The 19,370-nt window shown below is 35.5% G+C and overlaps 3 protein-coding genes and 1 long non-coding RNA gene across 5 annotated transcripts; 1 reads left to right on the top strand and 3 right to left on the bottom strand.

The window, feature by feature from the left end:
- Positions 1 to 128: 128 nt before the first annotated feature.
- On the bottom strand, positions 129 to 3,434 carry LOC110796870 (clavaminate synthase-like protein At3g21360). The gene is made up of 3 exons (XM_022001952.2): positions 2,998 to 3,434; positions 2,262 to 2,515; positions 129 to 684 (listed from the first exon to the last, which is right to left on the bottom strand). Exons 1-3 carry the CDS (start codon positions 3,361 to 3,363, stop codon positions 324 to 326), a joined length of 981 nt encoding a protein of 326 aa, XP_021857644.1. The 5' UTR covers positions 3,364 to 3,434; the 3' UTR covers positions 129 to 323.
- A 363-nt stretch (positions 3,435 to 3,797) lies between these two features.
- On the bottom strand, positions 3,798 to 5,144 carry LOC110796882 (RNA polymerase II C-terminal domain phosphatase-like 5). The gene has a single exon (XM_022001971.2). It carries the CDS (start codon positions 5,010 to 5,012, stop codon positions 3,981 to 3,983), a length of 1,032 nt encoding a protein of 343 aa, XP_021857663.2. The 5' UTR covers positions 5,013 to 5,144; the 3' UTR covers positions 3,798 to 3,980.
- A 4,216-nt stretch (positions 5,145 to 9,360) lies between these two features.
- LOC110796869 (uncharacterized) lies at positions 9,361 to 12,921 on the top strand. Of its 2 annotated transcripts, XM_022001951.2 has the most exons (5): positions 9,361 to 9,686; positions 11,277 to 11,387; positions 11,480 to 11,801; positions 11,961 to 12,329; positions 12,412 to 12,921. In XM_022001951.2, the coding sequence occupies exons 1-5, from the start codon at positions 9,465 to 9,467 to the stop codon at positions 12,672 to 12,674; spliced, it is 1,287 nt and encodes a 428-aa protein (XP_021857643.2). In that variant the 5' UTR covers positions 9,361 to 9,464; the 3' UTR covers positions 12,675 to 12,921. The 2 variants fall into 2 exon arrangements, with proteins under 2 accessions (XP_021857643.2, XP_021857642.2); XM_022001950.2 differs by having other exon boundaries at positions 9,362 to 9,686; positions 11,480 to 12,329.
- Positions 12,922 to 15,439: 2,518 nt separating this feature from the next.
- LOC130472381 (uncharacterized) lies at positions 15,440 to 17,115 on the bottom strand. The gene is made up of 3 exons (XR_008932527.1): positions 16,671 to 17,115; positions 15,959 to 16,030; positions 15,440 to 15,785 (listed from the first exon to the last, which is right to left on the bottom strand). It is a non-coding gene; the product is annotated as an uncharacterized lncRNA (long non-coding RNA).
- Positions 17,116 to 19,370: the final 2,255 nt, after the last annotated feature.

Raw genomic sequence — 19,370 nt, 5'->3', positions numbered from 1 at the left:
CTCAGGTTCTGCAAACTCTACTTATCAATTATCTAGGATCTAAAATAAGAAGCTTCTGAAATAGAATCAGATGGTAGTTTTCTGCTTGCGTTAAAAAAAGAAATACCAAGTACTTCAGTGCTACAAACTAATGAAACTCTGCAGTATTATTATCGTCAAATATATACATTATCTTGTTTTTGTTCTTCCATCCAACTAAAAGCAGTTTATACATACACTATTTGGCATACAGCATAATAGCTGAAATTGGAGAAAGAATATTGTACCTCCAAGTCTAGTCTATGTTCTTCAGATGCACAGCCCAGGAATAATGAACAAATTGGCTACTTGCAAAGTGAAGCTAACACACGGCGTGGTGGATCAAAAGATCTACGAGAATGAAGTACAGCCCAATTATCAATTAAAAGGACATCTCCCTTCTTCCATGGAATTGCAACACATTCTTCTTCAAGTATTTTCAGGCAGTCGTATACAATATCTGCTGGCAACGGTTTTCCATCACCAAAGGTAACTGCCTTGACGGGATCATTCAGATCATCTTCCCAACCTGTGTAAGCAGCTACCATGCTGTTGAACCAGACGTTGTGTTGCCTACTTTCATCAAATTTGATAGCTGGGATTGGACCCATTACTGTCTTTACTCCCACCTCTAACCATTCCAGCTTCATACCTAACTTAGCGGCCCTGAGGAACAACTTTAATATGTTAGTTTCAAACAGAACTGGTTTTCATAATCAGCTGATTCAGCAATATAAGAACCATCTATCAGGTATCCAGTTGTCCTAGACTACTTAAGGTTGCCAAATTTAAACACTGCAAAGCTTTATAAATCAGGACAACCTCCATCATCCCTTCGATCATGTACAAGAACCATTAAACCCTCATTTGCGTGTGGCAATTAAACACTAATTTTACAAAGAGGTTATATACGTTGTGGCATGCAACTTTGGCATACAAGCACACGATTGAATACAAGTGCTATGTACTCTGTTACATGCAGCAACACTCAAAAGCAGTTAATATTGTGGCATCAGGTTAACAGAATTGTAATTCAATATCTTTGCCAAAAGGCTGGATAAAAGAAGAAACTACTATTGGGAGTATTTCCTCCCCACAAAACATTGGTATATGCGTGAATGCAGCTTGGAAAAAAGGCTGCTGTGAACAATGGTAGTAAATGGTCAGCAGAAATTGCCTGGGCAGGGAAAGGTAATCAATGGAATCACATTCAGGGAGCTGAATGCATCTCCACTTCTTCTCCACAGCAGGCAGAGTGTAAGGCTATCTTGCAGAGCATCAAATTTGGTAAAAGACATGAATCTAGCGTGACCATAAAACCTGATTGCTTGGAAGCAATTCAAGTCATCCATAACCCAATAATAGCAAGCATTGATATTTTTCATCTTATTAGGGATATTAGATCCTCAGCTAATTAGCTACCTCCTTAGATTTTTGTTTGTGCTTGTTGGAAGGCATACACTAATACAGTCCATAAAGCCTATTGTCTCTCTTCTCTTTGTTTATTCGAAAGGAAGAAACTGCTAATACTACTGCCAAAAAGATTAGTTTCACAAACAAAAACATTCTGGTAAACAATGAGAAATTTAGTCTACAATCTGCATTCGATACTCGTATCATTTTGGACACTACATTCTTCAATGTTTCCGAAGCATTATCAAAACTTTATTACAGAAAATACTGTGCTGTAGTTATGCCTGACAGAACATGTTACTTAAGAACAAGTGGTTACTGGATCAAGATGCTGACAACTTTTTCCTGAGGTGACCTTAGAGTCTCAGACAAAATGATATTTGCAATTTTGCATTCAAATGGAGGGACTATCATAGTCCCATCATACCATATACCCATGGGTTGTAATGTTGTATAGACTACACCAAATTTTTCTGAAAACTTCTTCATATCAATGCTAAGCTGTTCCTGCATTACTTGAGTAGTACTTGAGTCAGACACTTCGAGTTCAAGTATCAGACTAGGAAAATTGGTTCAAGTATCAGATATGATACTGGCCCAAAATTAAGGGTCAAGAGATTGGAGCACAAGGTTCCACACAGGAACTTGCGGTGAAAAGACAAGTCCAAGCTACATAGTTACTGCAATAAATTAACACTGTAACTCACTCCCAAGTCCCAACAGATAGACATGATACATTTTTGTTAAATGACCGAAAAATGCACATACTGTTGAATGTTTTGTTAAATGACCGAAAAATTATCACTGAAAAGATCAAATAACCCACAAACCTTAGCTCAGCAATGCTCTTATCATCTGTCAAGAAAGTTGATTTCCATCCACGACCAATAGGGGATTCGGGATTATCCCCTTCTCCCAATACCCGAGTATACATCAATCCATGCTTTTCGAGTTCTCGAACAAATTCTGGGTGTTTTTCTTTCATCCTCTCATAAATGATATGGCTAAGAACAATTGGAGTTTCTCCTCCATTCTTTGGCTCTACTTCACAATAGAAAAACAATTTTGAAGGGAACTCGGGAACCTGTCAACATATCCCACCATTACATACTGCAACTTTGCAAGCCACTCTAATTTAACAACAAATTAACCATTCAAATACATGTAAAATCAATTGTAGAGCATTTCAGTTATATCAAATTACTGATTATTATACATATTCCATGTTGCAAATACAAAATTAGAAATAAGCAAATTAGTTTGACTAAATTTGACGTGCAAAGTCAATGCATTAGAGAAATTTACAGTAGTAACATTGACAGTGTAGCAATTATCATAAACATCAACAAAATGAATAAAAAACATTCACAAAATGTACTTGTACATCTATAAAAAGAAAGAAAAATAGCTGCTAAGTACATAATCAAAATAGTACAACAATGTTCACTAATCATTATACACCCGCATGTACAATGGAAATCGACCACCGCTTACCAAAAGGAAAATTACAATATGCAGCAGCAATTAACTTGATACTTGCAGTAATTTTTTTATAAAATTAATTACCTGAGCCATTTCGTGATGAAAAGGGATTTTCTGATCAGGGGGAGATTCATTGGCGGTAAAAACACGGCCAACGACGTTACTCCGGGGTGCGGCGCCGCCGATATAAGGGAATTCCTCATAGCCAAAAGCCTCAACAACATCGTTGAACTCGGCGGCGGTTGATACCGGGAACTCACGGAATAGGATTGCGCCGGCGGAGTGAAGGCGGGAATTAAGCCAATTTTTGTGGGTTTTAATTGATTCAATAAAGTTGTAATTGGATAAGGGACTGGAATTTGGAGTTAGAATTAAAGGGAAAGGGAATGAATTGTTGCTGTTGTAGTGTTTTTGTTCAGGGGTTTGGATTCCTGTGAATGATTCCGCCATTGTTGGTTCGGTTCGGTTAGGTTCGGTTCGGTTTTTTTGGGGGGTTTAAAAGGAGGGTAGAGGTTGTTAACTTGGGCTACTTTTGCGTCTTTGTTCAATTGGTAAAAGTTTGACATTTTTGGAGTGATGTCCTATTTGACTATTTCACTATTTGGTGTTATGTGACTAAATTGAGTATGGAGTATAAGAACAATAATCAATAGAGCATGTTCTTAAGCATATTCGAATCTATCATCTTGACCAACAATTCAAATAGCTAGATTGCAATAATGACTTATTTTGTTTCCGAAAATCATAACGAGTAAGGTTGTGAAAAAGTTGGTTGTAAATAGATATATTTGGAGTATATATGACATTAAAAACAACACGATTTGCATGTGGTAGAACAAATTGCCATGTTCGCGAACACATAAAGAAATTGTATGAGTGAAAAGTAGAAAAAATTAAAGATGATAGTATAGCTAAGAAAAACAATTTGTAACAAAGTTTTACATTTACTTCAATTCTCTCAAGTTACCCTAGTACGTACGGCTTGATTGTATACGTACTCCATCACAATTGAAATACGAAAACAAATAGAAGCATTTACAATCCAACACGTACATCTGATGTTGACACTAATTAAACATGGAGAGATTGAGAATGAATGACATTGCTTCTTTTTGCAAGGGGAAGGCACTACTGATAATACTAGTGTCATCTCTTGGCCTCTTTCTACCGCATAATGCAATACTTTCTTCATCTTCTACACCAAACATCAAAGACGATGTCTGTAATTGCCTTGACGCAAATTCAAGCTCATCGTATTTAACCGCTTTGATCACATCCCTCACATCTTTCGGACTACACTCTTCACCTTCCAAAAGTTGAATATTATCATCAAAATAAAATTCACTATGTACCTTCTGTAAAGTATCGTAAACCCTAGCAAGTTCCGCGTCATCATCCGCATCCGCATCCGCATCCACATCCGCATCCTTTACCGGAAAATACTCGTATCGACCAATTCTTACAAGGTTTTCCTTACAAGACCCCCAAACATCTCGAGTGTCGTCAACTATTACAACAACCTTCTCATGTGACAACACAACACCCAAACCCTTTTTCTTCTCCTTGACACAATCTTCCCTTGCAATAACCCACGGACAAACTGGAAACCCTGCCTTAGACACAAGCAACTTATGCACCTCTCGTGCGTAATCACGACTACCCATAGTGTAAATCGATAAATCAAATATACAACTAACTTTCTCAATAAACTCTTTAACACCAGGCCTTAACTTCACCGCAATGCTATAATTCGTACCGCCGAATATCGTGTAAATATCGTCGACTCTTTCGATACTTTCCTTCTCCTCAGACGTCAGATTCTCGATCCTTTTTGCGTGGATTAATGTATGATCCAAGTCAAGAACCAAGTGGAGCTTCTTGTTGTCTAGCAAGTACTGTAAATTATCATCTCGAATGCGTTTGATCTCGTCGGGAGTAAGGGTTAAGTCGTGGTGGATGTAACCAAACGGTGTAGTGGCCGGAACACCGCAGTCGACGATGTGTTGGCCGCAACATGTGCAATTGTCATTCATGAATGATGGATGAACGCATTGCTGCCTTCTGTAATCGTACACCTCTAATCCGTCTTCCATCATCATCAAGTTTCCTCTTTTATTTTTTTCTTGCTCGCTCTGTAAATTCGATCTCTTGCCCTAATTAAGATGGTTTGGGATTTGATTTCTTCCAACAAATTGTGATTTTATTGTGGACAAAAGGGTTTTATTTGTTGCCCTAATTGCCTATTTCTAGTAGGACTTGTGAACTTGCTGCTCAAGTAATTAATTAATTTGGACAGGTTTAGGAAGACGAGTGATTGCAACGGGTAGTAATTCTAGTTATTGTACAGTTGTTGCCTTGTTGGATCTCCTCCAAAACTTTCCTTTTTTCTGTGCAAATATTAAGATTATATTTATAAAACTACAATACCTCCTACGGAGTACGGACTACGGAGTATAAACTTTCCTTTAATCAACTCACTCAAAAAAGAAAAAGAACATTAATCTGTTTTTTAAAATCTTTTAATTTCAAAATTATATTCTTTATTATTTTTATCAATCAATTGATAATGCGTGAATATTTTCCTCTAGATACTAATACTATACTCTATTTGACGGGTTATAGAAGAAACTAGCTTTTGAGCCCGTTTAAAGAACGGACGGTTTTATAGTGGTTGTTCAGATGTCTTTTGAAGTTTTAATTAGTGAGTACTTGTGATTTTTGGTAACGGATGAATTAAATAGAGGTGTCATTTGAAGGTTGGAAAAATATAAAAACTATAATGTTGAATAAATATAATATTGGATGTTAAAAGGGGGAGTGGAAGAGACTAATGAGTATAATACACTATTAATAATTTGATGTTGAATAAGGAAAATGGAGTGGAAGAAACAATAAAAGTTGTAAAACATAGAAACAATAAGAAAATTAAAAAAAAAAAAAAAAAAAAAAACAAATTCAAAATGATGGATGAAAGGAGGGATGCCACATGACTTCTAATAATATATGATTTTCCTTTTTAAATACTAGGTATAGATTTCTCGTCAAACGAAATATAATAAGTATTAGGAATGTAACGATATGATCTCACCCTTAACTTTTCATCAAACCAATTTTACTAAAATAGTTTTTTCTATTAGGTAATAAGACATTCTTACAGAGCTTGAAGACATAATTTTCTTTGTGGCTAGCTCATTTGGACCATAAGGACTTCATCATTAAAAGATCAATACATATATAAGCAAATTAACCACACTATTAACAGTCAATGATGTCTTAACCTAGTGGTTAAAACTAAGGATTTGTATTGTGTATATAATAGGTCTCATATTCGAATTTTCGTGTTATAGAGTATCGATCTAAACCTTTATCTTTTGGTGTACGTACGATCGATCTAGACACGTACGACCGATCTAGACACGTTAACTAGGTAACACTATTGTTAGAGTTGTCAATTCTCAAACCAAACCATTGTATCCGTTGGGTTAATCTGATCGTTAAGAACCCGATCGAACCGTTAATAACCCATTAGCTGGAAGCCAAAACCCGGTTCGATCCGATTTTATTTAACCCCTAACCGATTCGAGAATATTAACCCGATTAAGACTTGAAACCCGATAGCAAACCGTCATGCAGCAACACGAACCGTTTCTACCCAAACCGAATGGATTCGAAAAAGGCTAATGACCCGGACCGCTTACAATCCAAATTGTTTCAACCCGGGGAAAACCCGTTTAATCCGGACCGTTTACAACCCGGACCGTTTACAATCCGAACTATTTCAACTCGAACCGCTTACAGCCCGTAATCCGTTGACAACCCGTTTAATCCAAAACGTTTATAACCCGTCTACCCCGAACTATTTACAAGCGTAGCACGTTTTATTTGATCCAAATTAAAAGTCGTCGTACAATGTACCAGAACGTTTTTATAAATTAACACTGAGATAAGAAAGATAATAATTAGGCTAATAGTTTACATAAAAAAAACAATATGCCTAGGCATTATAAAAATGGATATTAAGACATAAAAGCCAAGTCATATACTCCCTCCGTCCCGGAATACTTGACCTGTTTTCCTTATCGGGCCGTCCCTTAATACTTGACCTGTTTCTGAAAATGGAAATATTCTAACAATATTATATTATTTCTCACTCCACCTCTATTAACCCACCTACCCCCTACTCCATACAAAAAATAATTAAAAATTCAACCCCTACTCTCAAACAACCCCACCTCTTAACTAGACCTGGCAAATGGGTCGTCTGGATCGGGTTCGGATCGGGTTTGTTCGGATCGGGTAATTTGGGTCACTTTGACTTCGGATCGGGTTCGGGTATGGTTCGGGTCCATTCGGGTTTCGGGTTTAATTCGGTTTTTTGATGGTCGGATCGGTTCGGATTTGGGTCAAAATTTCGGGTCAATATCGGATCGGGTCATTATCGGTTCGATTCATTTCAGATCGGATCATATCAGATCGGTTTTTTTCCGGTTTAGTTCGGATATTTTCGGGTTAGATCGGACTTTTCTTGTTTAATTTCAAGTTTGGCAATTTCGCTTTAGATTTGGTCATTATTCATAAATATTCAATTATTTTTAATATTATTTATAACAATATCTCTTACGAAGTAATTAAGGGATAAGCGTATACAGTTCGAGATTACTGGTTTACTGTATGGGAATTTTAGTAAACAGTAAGGGTTACATTTACCTTTTCACATTGTTACAAGTGATAATTTAGGCGACTCTAGTCTTACTTCTACTAATGTATGGTCTAGACGACGAAACATGAAATATTGACGAATATAACAATATATATTGGTAATTAAAAAAACATTATCATGATTTAGTAAAGTAACTAGTATTTGAGACCAAACTCTCGAATTATTTCATAGATAATATGTGGTTAATAATAATAATAATAATAATAATAATAACAACAATAACAATAAAAATAATAATAACAATAATAATACTAATAATAATAATAATAATAATAATAAAAGTTAGAAAACTTGTGTTATTTAGTTTGAACTATTGATAAATTTGAGTTTTTCTTCGGTTCGGATCGGTTTCGGATCTTCGGGTCGGATCGGTTTCGGTTTGATTCAAAATTTCCAGTTATTTTCGGTTCGGGTTACTTCGGTTTCGGATGAAACTCGGTCGGGTTAATTCGGTTCGGGCCGATTCAGTTATCAGATCATTTCGGGTTAAAATCAATTTCGGATCGGTTTCAGTTTCGGTTCGGATAAATTTGGGTTTCGGGTTGATTTTGGGTCGTCATTTCGGGTCAAAATCGGGTAATGGATCGGGTCATTCGGATCGGATCATTCGGATCGGGTCAATTTTGCCAGGTCTACTCTTAACCCACCTCCCACTAACTACATTAAAATAATACCCCACTATCAACTACTACCTATTAAATTAAATAAGTCAATTCAAGTCCCTTAAACTCTGTGCCGGTCAAACCGGGTCGAGTATTCCGGGACGGAGGGAGTACTACGTACTATACATTCACTAATTCTACTGGTCTTAAATTTTTAACACTTTTAAAATGTAGTTATCGCCCTTGTCTCCTAATTAAGACATCCATATTACAAATTTATAATATAAATGTATTGAAATTTGTGATTTTACTAATAACTCAATATTGTTTATAACTTGTATCCGAATCGACCTGACCCGACATGAATCCGACCCGATATGATATTAACCTGTTACAACCTGGCTAAACCCGTTTACAACCCGACGTGTTTCAACCCGAACCGACCTGTCCCCACCCAACTATTATCCGACCCGATACAACTCGACTAAACCCGTTTAGAACCTGACCCGATATTAACCTGAACCTACATGAACCCGACCCGATATTAACCCGAATCGATATGAACCTGTGTCAGCCAATCCGAACCGAACCGTTAATTTTTCAACCCGAACCGATCTGACCCGATAACCAAATAAACGCATTTCAATCCGAACCGATAAACCAGACCCGAACCCGACCCGTTTATCCCAATTGACACCTCAAAGTATTGTAGATAATGAGATATAAAATAAAATGAGAAAACGACGAATGTCACACCTTGAAATCTTGAATCTTTTTTCTAACCCCTCTCTTGCCCAAAAGAAAGAAAAAAAAAATAGTAAGTCAAAACAATTTCAAAATACAAACTTTTCTATAAGGCGGTCTCTCACAAAAGACCACCTTGATATCATATAAGTTAAGTAATGGAACCAATTAGTTAAGCACTTGAACTAATTAGTTAAGCACCGAAATCAATTAGTTAAGCAAAGGAATTAATTAGTTAAACAAAAGAATTAATTAGTTAAGCAATTGAATCAATTAATTAAGTAATGTAACCAATTAGTTAAGAAATTGAACCAATTAGTTAAGCAACCAAAGTGGTCTTTCCGGTAAGGCGGTCTTACACAAAAGTTGCCGATTTCAAAAAAACAGAACAATCCCGCCTTTCTGCCACTAGCATTGAAAAACTCAGACAAATACTTTAGCACCGTTGGAAGTTCTCGAACATTCCACACCGGGGAGAGACTACCATGGCGAAAAACGACAGCGACAACAAATTCAAGTCGGCAAGGAGAAAACCATTACGAGATGTTTCAAACGGCGGGGTCAAATCATTAAAATCGTCTAAGAAAAAGACGAGGTTGAAGATGTCGGAGGAACTTTCTCATCCGCAAATTCAACAAACAAACAATGCTGACCCACTTGATCGGTTGCTTTTAGTTCATTCTGATATATCTTCTCTCCTTCGTCAGGTAATCTAATTGTTTCAATTTTCCCAGATTGTTCGATTTTAAATTGGTATTGAAAACCCTAGAATGTTTAATTGAACAAAATAGTTTTCTTGTTTATTCTTTGAACTTTGGATTATTGTATCCTAATCCTTAATTGTCTGTATGGATGATGATAATGTTAGGTTTTATTCGAAATTTTGCTTTTCCGTGTCTATTTTTTGTCCAGTGTACTGATTTTCTATTGTAAAAACAATCAAACGCTGGAAATTGTAAAAGATCTTGCTTTTCTTTTTTAGGGTTTGAATTGGAGCTTACACCTGGGAGTTGATTAACATTTTTCACTAATTTCAGAAAGCAAATTGTTGAGAAACACCTAAAGTTAACATTGAATGAAGCATTAACTGCAATTTAGAGCATTTTTGCACTTGTGTTGTTGAGGATTGTACAATCATTAGCTTACGATGAGATGCTGAGCATTTCTGCAGTTCTTTAGGCACTTGTCACGCTGTTCTACTCGGCATAGTCGAGAAATAGATGGTGGGATGTTAAGTTACCCTGTTCTTGTGGGACTTGGACCAAAGATATACTTCAGAAGGGTAGAATTGAGATATGTTTTGGTGTTTATCGATCACCTTCGGTGCAGCTGAGGGGAATTTAAAGTTTCCATAGTTCTGTAGGCACTCCTCATTTTGTTCAATTGGAAATATTGGAGAAATAGATGTAGGCATGTAAACTTTTCCTGCTCTTGTGGTGCCTGGATGAAAGATCTACTCCAACAGTTGAGACATGTTTTAGTATTTTTTTCATCAACTTCAGTGCATGCAATTGAGGAGTATCTTAGTGCTGATTGGAACTTTCCTCAAGTTTCTGATACACATTAAAGTTTATGTTTTTTAGATTTGTTTCTTTTCCTAATGGGGTTACAAGTGATGAGCTTTGGAGTCAATCTGGGCTGTCACTCCCAACAGAATTATAGTACTCGTATTGAGTACTGTAAGCTTTGCAGCTCAGTTGGTGAGTTTTCAGTTGAGCTTACACCCGGTTATTGTTGAAGTGTTTTTCTGTAACAGGGAATTACTATATTTTACTGAATACTTGTAGCCTGCGCTGAAATTTATATGTTAGGAAGCCAATTACTAATCAACATTCACCACTTAGACTGCAGCTTTGAGAGGGAAAGCATCGATTCTGCAGCTCTGTTGGCTTCATCATATAAAACAGATGACCTTATGCTGGTCAAAATTATTGAGATATTAAAGAAGTAGATGACATGAAGAGTAGTCATCGTGCAAGGTGTTAGATGGAATAAATACTGCACAACCGAGCTATGTCTGTGCTCTTTGATCGGCTTCCAACGTTTGCTTGCTACAGTTTTAGATTTTAGTGTATCAATTTTTTTGTCTGATGCACATCACACCATCCATCTGCAACTCTGCAAGTTTGCAACTGATGACATTTTATTATGGGTGTTTTATGGGTGGTTACACTGATGCCGTGTCATATATTGATCATAACCATCTATCCTTTCTTGTATAAGTAGCTGGGATATCTGGACCTTTGTGATGTTTTGCAGTTTCAAGTTTTGAGCTTATATTTTATTATAAAATGCAGATTGATGAACTTGTTTTCCAAGCAGTGAAAGTGGATACAACTGACAAAGAGAGGATTACAGAAATCAAATCCTTCACCGCGGTGTTGTCTGAAATTCATTCCTCTCTGAAGGTCAGCTCTGAAATTCTCTTTTAAGTTAGCTTGGTTGCTTGATTCGCCAATCATATGCGATTGATTAGTATATTCCTGTTGGCAATGTTTAGCCATGGGTTCCCAGGCTTCAAAAGGCAATTGATGGCTCTCGTTGTGACTCAGAGATTCAATTCAGTGACACTTGTGTTGGAGATCCTGTTGTTCCTGCTCAACGTGATATACACACAATTGATACTCCCGAGGCCTCTAAGTATGAGTCACTGGTCTCTCCTTCTCCACTAGTATCTTGGCGTGCTGCTGGCTGTGTGGAAGAAAGAGGTAAACAACTGTTTTATCTTACTCCTCTGCCGAGGCACAAAACAACAACTTCCAAAGCTCATGCTTCAACCAAGCTAACCGTTTGTGAAGAAGAGGTCCCCTCGAGCAGAAATGGTTTGTTTTCCTCACCTTGTAATAATGAAAAAATTAATGATGACAAGGTCTATGTTTCTGAAAATATAGAGAGCATTTCAGATATGCAATTTGTGTCTGTGGTTGGTGATATTTCCTCAAATTTGAGTACCCCATATGTTTTTCATGAGCCTGTGACAGAGCTTTCCTACAGAAGGATTGGTAAATCGCATAAATGGACACCATATCCAACTGGAAACACAAATTTGTGTGATTCAGCAGATTCTGAGAGCTCTAGTGGTGACGTTGAAGAGAAGTTGAACTTGAAGTTTTCTGAACTGATTGGAATAAAACCCTCGTGCATGTCAAATTATGTGAGCAGAGCAGTAGAAGCTTCACCAGCATGGAAAACGTCACCACCTAAATGTTGTACATTGCTGGAACCACTTGATGAAAAGCACCCAAAAGATTATGCTAGTTCCTTGGATCAGAAACTGTTCCTTGCTCCAAAGGGAAGCAGGACTGATAATTATAACCTAGATGAAGAAAACAAGATATTTTGTATGCAAGGTAAATTACTTTATATGCTTTGATTGTTTTACTTGTCTTTTTTATGTCCATCCGAAAATTAATTAATAAGAATTTCCTGTAGGGAACGAAAAGAACATGTTTGTAAAGGTAGAAAGCACTCCTTTGTGGAAGGGAGGGTCAGCAAGCACAATTCATAGAGGAAAGAGGCCAGGTGAAAACACTTTGAAGAGGGAGTTGTGGACCAAGTTTGAAGCTGCATCAATAAATGAGTGTCATCGAAATTTCCCAGTATCTAATGATATTTCTAATAAGAGATTTCTGGAGAGGTTGGAGGAGGCATCCTGTGACGAGTCTAATGAGGATGCTGAATTGCTCATCCATTAGGTGCACCAACAAATAAGCATATCGACTAAATCAAAGGACTTTTGGATTTGTAAATGGTGGTTTTTGCTATTGTAATCCAAGTTCTTAAGCCACCTAAACTCTATTTTTCATATCTTATTCTTATCTCTTTAACTATTTCTTCTGTTTCTAAGTTTATTGAGGTCTAGATCAATAGATTTTCATGGAACACTGGAAGTCACTTTTCACTTTGTCTATCAAAGAAGTTACTCAGCATAGTTGCACTGAACTGTACATCTTCTGGAATAAACAAGCCTACTGCCAAGTGCCAACTACTCGGGAAATAACAAATAAGGAAAGAAAACAAAGCGGGAATCATCCTTTTTGATGAACGATAATAATGAGATGAAATTTATGTTCCTTTTACATTATTCTTATTGCTTATTATTTACTCTTTTCAAAATTAGACTAGACCGGATCATATTAGTAAAAGCTAAACGCAATCATAGAAAACATTCAGATCATAATAATTTAGATCAGACCAGACAAGGTGAAGAAAACATAGTATGAATCCTTTTGTTTTGACGTAAAACTCTGTGTATGTAAATGATTTTCCTTGGTTTGCATGTTTTATTAATGGGTGAAAAGCAACTTCCATGAGGTGGAACATATTTTCATTTTGAATAGAAAATGCTACATTCTTCTCTACATCTTACATTTTTATTTTCTCTTCACGTTAGGAACGTCACAGAGCTTGGTGGTGGTGAATTTCTCGTCAAATTGAAGCCCTCTCACATGAAAATCCTAAAGAATTTAAAGTGTGGATGTATCATAAGCCTCCTCGTATCCAGCCCTAAATATTCCGCTTTGAAATGAGGGGTGTTATTAGATTTGAACCCGTGACCTGACTCTAACACCCATGTCAAATGACCAACTCAACCAAAAGCTTAAGCTGGTGGTTGAATTAAGTCCAAGCTAGATTAATTTTATACTCTAACAAGATTTGTTATATATTGATGAAACAGAGTCTAAAGAGAACGATCCTAAGTAAACTGAAGACGACCAGATTTCCCACTACTACTGAAGTAGCTACTGTAAACAACTTTAAAAATAATATTCAGAAAGTAAAACTTAAAAAAAAAATAAAAAAATAACGGTAACTTTTGTGTAAAACCACCTTAACCAAAAGACCACTTTGATTGCTTAACTAAATGGTTATATTGTTTAACTAATTAGTTCTAGTGTTTTACTAATTAGTTTCATTGTTTAAGTAATTGGTTTCAGTGCTTAACTAATTAATATCATTGCTTAGCTTATAGAAGTATGACACCAAGGTGGTCTTTTGTGTAAGACCGCCTTATACAAAAGTTTGTAAAATAATAATAATAATAATAATAATAATAATAATAATATTGAAACTCCAATGCACTTGGCCTGTTTCTCCGTGATTATTAACTCATGATATGACCTGCTAAATAATTAACAACCCTAATAAAAATTAGCGTTTTAATTAAAAATCTTGTGTTGTAAAATAAACCAGCATGTTGCATCAATGGTTGCAGTAATCTGTAGTAAGCAAACGAACTTGTCCATCAATCTGAAGAAAAGTCGTCCATCAGTTGGCAAAAGTAATCTTGCATTGACGAAACTTTTTCTACAGAAGGGTAGAAGTCCTCTAAGATCAAGAAATCTTCGACTTTTGGAGAAAATCTGGGATCATATTCGTGTACATCATTAATCAGTAAGCCTGCAGAAGAGGATGGTCTCACATATTTTGTCTCTTCTTTTTTAATTCGCTGCGAAAACTCAGTCTTGATCCTCTTGTTACCTGAAGATATTGGCAGATCAGAAGAAGGCTTGGCAGAATTGGAGGAGCATGGTGTAGCACAATTATTCACAATATTGCCATTTATCTTCTGTGTTGCTTGCTTTCGTACCTTCCCAATCTCATTACCTTCTTTCTTCTTTATTTGAGTCTTAATGCCATGATTTGGTTGCGGTAATGGCATCTCTTGCTTTGTGTTTTTACCAATCAAAGGGTTGAAGACGCAAAGTTTTGAACTAAACGTAGGGGTAACTGAATGTACAAAGTCTGTTATGATTTATATATATAGAGTCAATTTTTAACTAAATATTCTATCTTTTGTGATTAGGATCGGAGAAACAATAAGGTAAATCAAATATACCTTCCTTTTCCTAATTGACTCTATGCTGTCTGACGCGACCTTGGGCGTGCAGCCCAATAGGCCCAACGAGTAACGTGCAATTAATCAATTATCAGCCCAGTCACCACAATACTCTTGAATTACTAGTAACGTGTCCACCAAGCTTTGTATTTTTAGGAAAAAAATCAAACCATTTTTTCCCCTTTTTTATCTAGTCAAATGAATTCCCTAATACGAATCTTTAAAAGAATTTGAATCTAACAAATACGTATCAACACAAATTAATTAAATGAATGTTTTCCTCATCAAAACTAAAGACCGTTGAGTAGATTTTGTAATGTTAAATATCTCTTCCACATATTGCTGGAATAACATACTTCCTCCCTTTGGAAATACTCGCAACGTTTGAATTTTTTTAACACTATTCACCTATTCTACTTTGACTATTGTTAGTGATTTATATGTCACATAAAACATAGTCACGTGAGATCTTATTAGATTGTCTCAACGTGTATTTTTAAAATATCAACTTTTTATAATTTTGCTTGAAGGGAATTTAAGATATTAACGATCAAAATGTGAAATTTAGGCTAACGGAGCACTAACATCACGTTAAAAGTAAGGTATTTGGGGTATAATTTGTTTTAGGGGTATTTTATGTATTACTATATACACGCGATGCGTGCGACAATATATGAACATTGGAAGGTCTCAGTTCATTACTGACTTATATTGGACTAAGAGTGAGAAATTAAATATATTCAAATCACCTAATACAATCATACTTCACAGTCACATCACAAACCCTCACAAACTATCAAACCAAATTACAACATTACAAAATATGATGCCAAAAACTGCAAGCACAATGTCGAATCTGTCGTCGAGAGTCGAAAATATCATCAACGGTTGAGAGATCGGTAGCTTCCATTAGACATGCATTAATTCATCGACCATTCATCAAATAATTTCCTTGCGATTGCAATTTCTGTGAGAAAAAATATAGTTCATATAAAGAATAAGAAAAAAAATAACATTTCAAATTAAAATTGTAAAGTTTATAGTTATATATGAGTTAAATGTTAATTCTTTGTACAATAATAAGATAAAATTATGTAAATACCAATATAAGAAAGCAATAATAAATTTGAACTACACTACCTGCATGCAGGGCCGGCTTTGAGAATTTGGTGGCCCTGTGCTAAGCTTATCAATGAAGCTCATATGAGGCCCCTAAACAAATTTTGAGCCCAATTATTAACTATAAACATATTATTTATTTATTTATTTGGTAAATAAGATAAATTTTTTACCAAAAGTTGAAATTAAACAACATTTAAACAACATTCAAATTAACACATAAGATACAATGCAGTCACTGCAACAATCACTGCAGTCAGTTCCAATGTCAAAAAAAAAAATCATTGCAGTCAGGCAACATGTACACCACTACACCATCAACAAATTAACTAAGATAAAAGCACAAGCACGCAACAGAGCAAGCAGCACTGCAGTAGTAGAGCACAACAACAACACACCATCAACAAATGCACACTGCAACAACATAGCAACAACATAGATACAATGCAACAACTGCAACTCCCGATTTCCCCTCTTTAATATAAAGTGACATGAAACAGATAAAATCTCGCATTAATCTAAGTTCAAATCAAACAAATCTCTTTCAAACGGTGAACAAAAATGTGAAAAATAAAATTTCGGAGACAAAAATATCTAACAATTTTACCCCAAATAAGATGAACAAATAAAATCTGGAAAAACTGATGTTAAGAAACAAAATCAAACCGGCCGGAAAAAAAATTAAAAACTGATGAAATAAACACAAAATCCATGAAAGCGAGAGAAAATATACCTGATTATAGACTTATAATTCAGAGCCTCAGTTCCAACTGCATCGTTAACGTTATTGAAGGAATTAAGGGCTCTTTGAATTGAAAATAATTCGAAGTAGATATTGATATTTAAGATATCTTAAATCTTGATACATATATAAATATATGAAATTTATCCGTTGAACACCATGAATTTAGGTGGATATTTTCAGAAAATGAATTGATAGAGAGGAAAACAAGGATGAACAATACTTTTTCATAATTGCAGAGAAGTGTAGGAGAAGAATTCAGTCAATTAGAGTATTTTTTAAGAGAGATAATTAAGGAAATTATTAAAGAGAATTAATGACTGATTTTTGGAAATCAAATCATGAGAAGGAGAGAGAATAAGAATTTGAAGAGTTGTTTTGGGAAGTTGGGGTTTGCAGGTTTGACTGAATTCACGGGGAAGGGAAAGGAAGAAGATGCTTTAAATTTTTTTCTTTCTTTTTTTAAATTTTAATGCAACTGTCAAATTTTTTTTGGGCCCCCCCTTAATTTTGGGCCCGGTGCTGTGTATCCGACCGGACCGCCCAATGGCCGGGCCTGCCTGCATGTACCCATATCTAGCATTCTACAGGCCCATGATTTCATACCCTACAATTGCTCATATTTACTAATAATTCCCTTCGGTATTACTATAAATACAACTCATCTAATCGTTATTGAGGTATGCAATTATTTCCACACTGACTCTCTCACTACTTTCTCTCTCTAACTAGACCTGACTTGAGCGTCGGAGAGGATTTTCTCGGGAACCCCCCGAGCCAGTTTACGTTTGCCCTTTTGTAAGAAAAACGGCAGCCGATTGGAGGTAAACAACAGCCCTGGTTGACGAGACTTCCCTTATTTTCACACTTAGCAATTTCTTCGCAGAAACAGAAGTGATTCTGAATCAAGGGAGAATGTGTGATTAATAATTAATTAGATAAATATTGTGTGTTTGTTAGAGTTTTTCTAGGAGTTACTCCCTCCGTCCCTTAATACTCGTCCCGCTTTCTTTATAAAGTCGTCCCTTAATACTCGCTCCATTTTTACAAATGACATACTTTTACTAATATTATATCATTTTTTCACTTGACCATGGACCCACATATATTCATTACTCCCTAAAAAAATATTAAAAAATTCAATCCCCACACATCCTACGGGGTCGTTTTTTCGGATATCAAATATGTGTGGAAACACACATATCAGCTAAAAGACAAAAAAGGAAGTACCATTCCTGTTAAAAAAGTACCATTCTGTAAAAAAAAGTACTATTTTTGTTTTAAAAAGTACCATTCAATTTCTTTTTTGTCTTTTTTCCTATTTTGTCTTTTAATCTGATATGCATTTGCAAACACATATCAAATATCCAAAAATACTTCATTTCCACCCTACCCTATCCCAACCGAGGAAGTACGAATACATATCAGATATGTATGGGGAAATACATATCAGAACAAAAGACAAAATAAGAAAAAAGACAAAAAAATAATTAAATGGTACTTTTCTAAACACAAATGGTACTTTTTTTTACAGAATGGTATTTTTTTTTACAGAATGGTACTTTTTTTAAATGAATGGTACTTCCTTTTTTGTCTTTTAGCTATTTGTCTTTTAGTTGATATGTGTGTTTCCACACATATTAGATATGCGAAAAAACAAACCCATCCCAACCCCTTTATTTTGACACTTTTCCCACTAATTATATTAAAAAAAAATCTCATTATCAACTATCACCTAATAAATTAATAAGTCAACTAAAATGCTCAAAATTATGTGCCAATCAAATTGAGACGAATATTAAGGGACGGAGTCACGGAGGGAGTAGTTACAGTAGTAACTTAGTAATTTACTAAGTCACGACCGAATGAAATAGTGGTTGGTGGTTTATGCTTGATCTATAACATGAACTGAAGTAAAATATACGGAGTATTTCCTTTTTTCCCCTCAAAAAATTAAAAAAGTAAAATTGTCTTTTTACTATATATATATATATAAATAAAAAAATCTATAACCTTGAGTTTAAAGGATAAAGTCTTTACCACAAAGTCATAATATGTTTCATGTTATCATTGCGAAAGTAAAAATAAATAAATGTAAATGTTATTAATGTAAGAACCCGGGGCATCGCCCGGGCCCAAAAGCTAGTTCCTTATTAAAAACTGATAACTCACTAGATATGGTGCGTTTATGATTAAAAAAAACACAAAACCCTAGATTTCCTTTATATGTAAACGCAAGATCACAAACCTATTTTAGGTAGGTGTAGTCGGTCCACCTTAAATAAACATAACCATTAAAGCCAAAACAAAACCTACCCAAAATCACGTACGTAATCACAGACTTGCGGTCTTCAAAGTTCAAACTCCCTCCTTTTCATTAATTTGTAATGGCGTCAACGTCAACGAATTATACGATAAAATCTTGCGCGGTTGAAAGCAAAGTTAATGATGTTGAATCATTGGAGATTGTGATCAAAATAAACAACAACCAAACCGCCTTTTTTACAATCCTGGTTGACGACGACGACACCTTCTATGAAATGTTGTGGGATTCCGTGATGGAAGAGCTTGACGAACTTGATGTCGACAATATGTCTTTCCGAATCGAAATTATCGACAAACTTGCTTCGGTGTACATTAAGTGTCAGGATATGTTTAGTTATCCTCCTCGTATTCGTATTGTTTTGTGTC

The sequence above is a fragment of the Spinacia oleracea genome, chromosome 4 (assembly GCF_020520425.1).
Source record: "Spinacia oleracea cultivar Varoflay chromosome 4, BTI_SOV_V1, whole genome shotgun sequence".
Lineage (NCBI taxonomy): Eukaryota > Viridiplantae > Streptophyta > Magnoliopsida > Caryophyllales > Amaranthaceae > Spinacia > Spinacia oleracea.
Note: the sequence above shows the minus strand (reverse complement) of the source record. Positions and strands in the feature narration are given on the sequence as shown.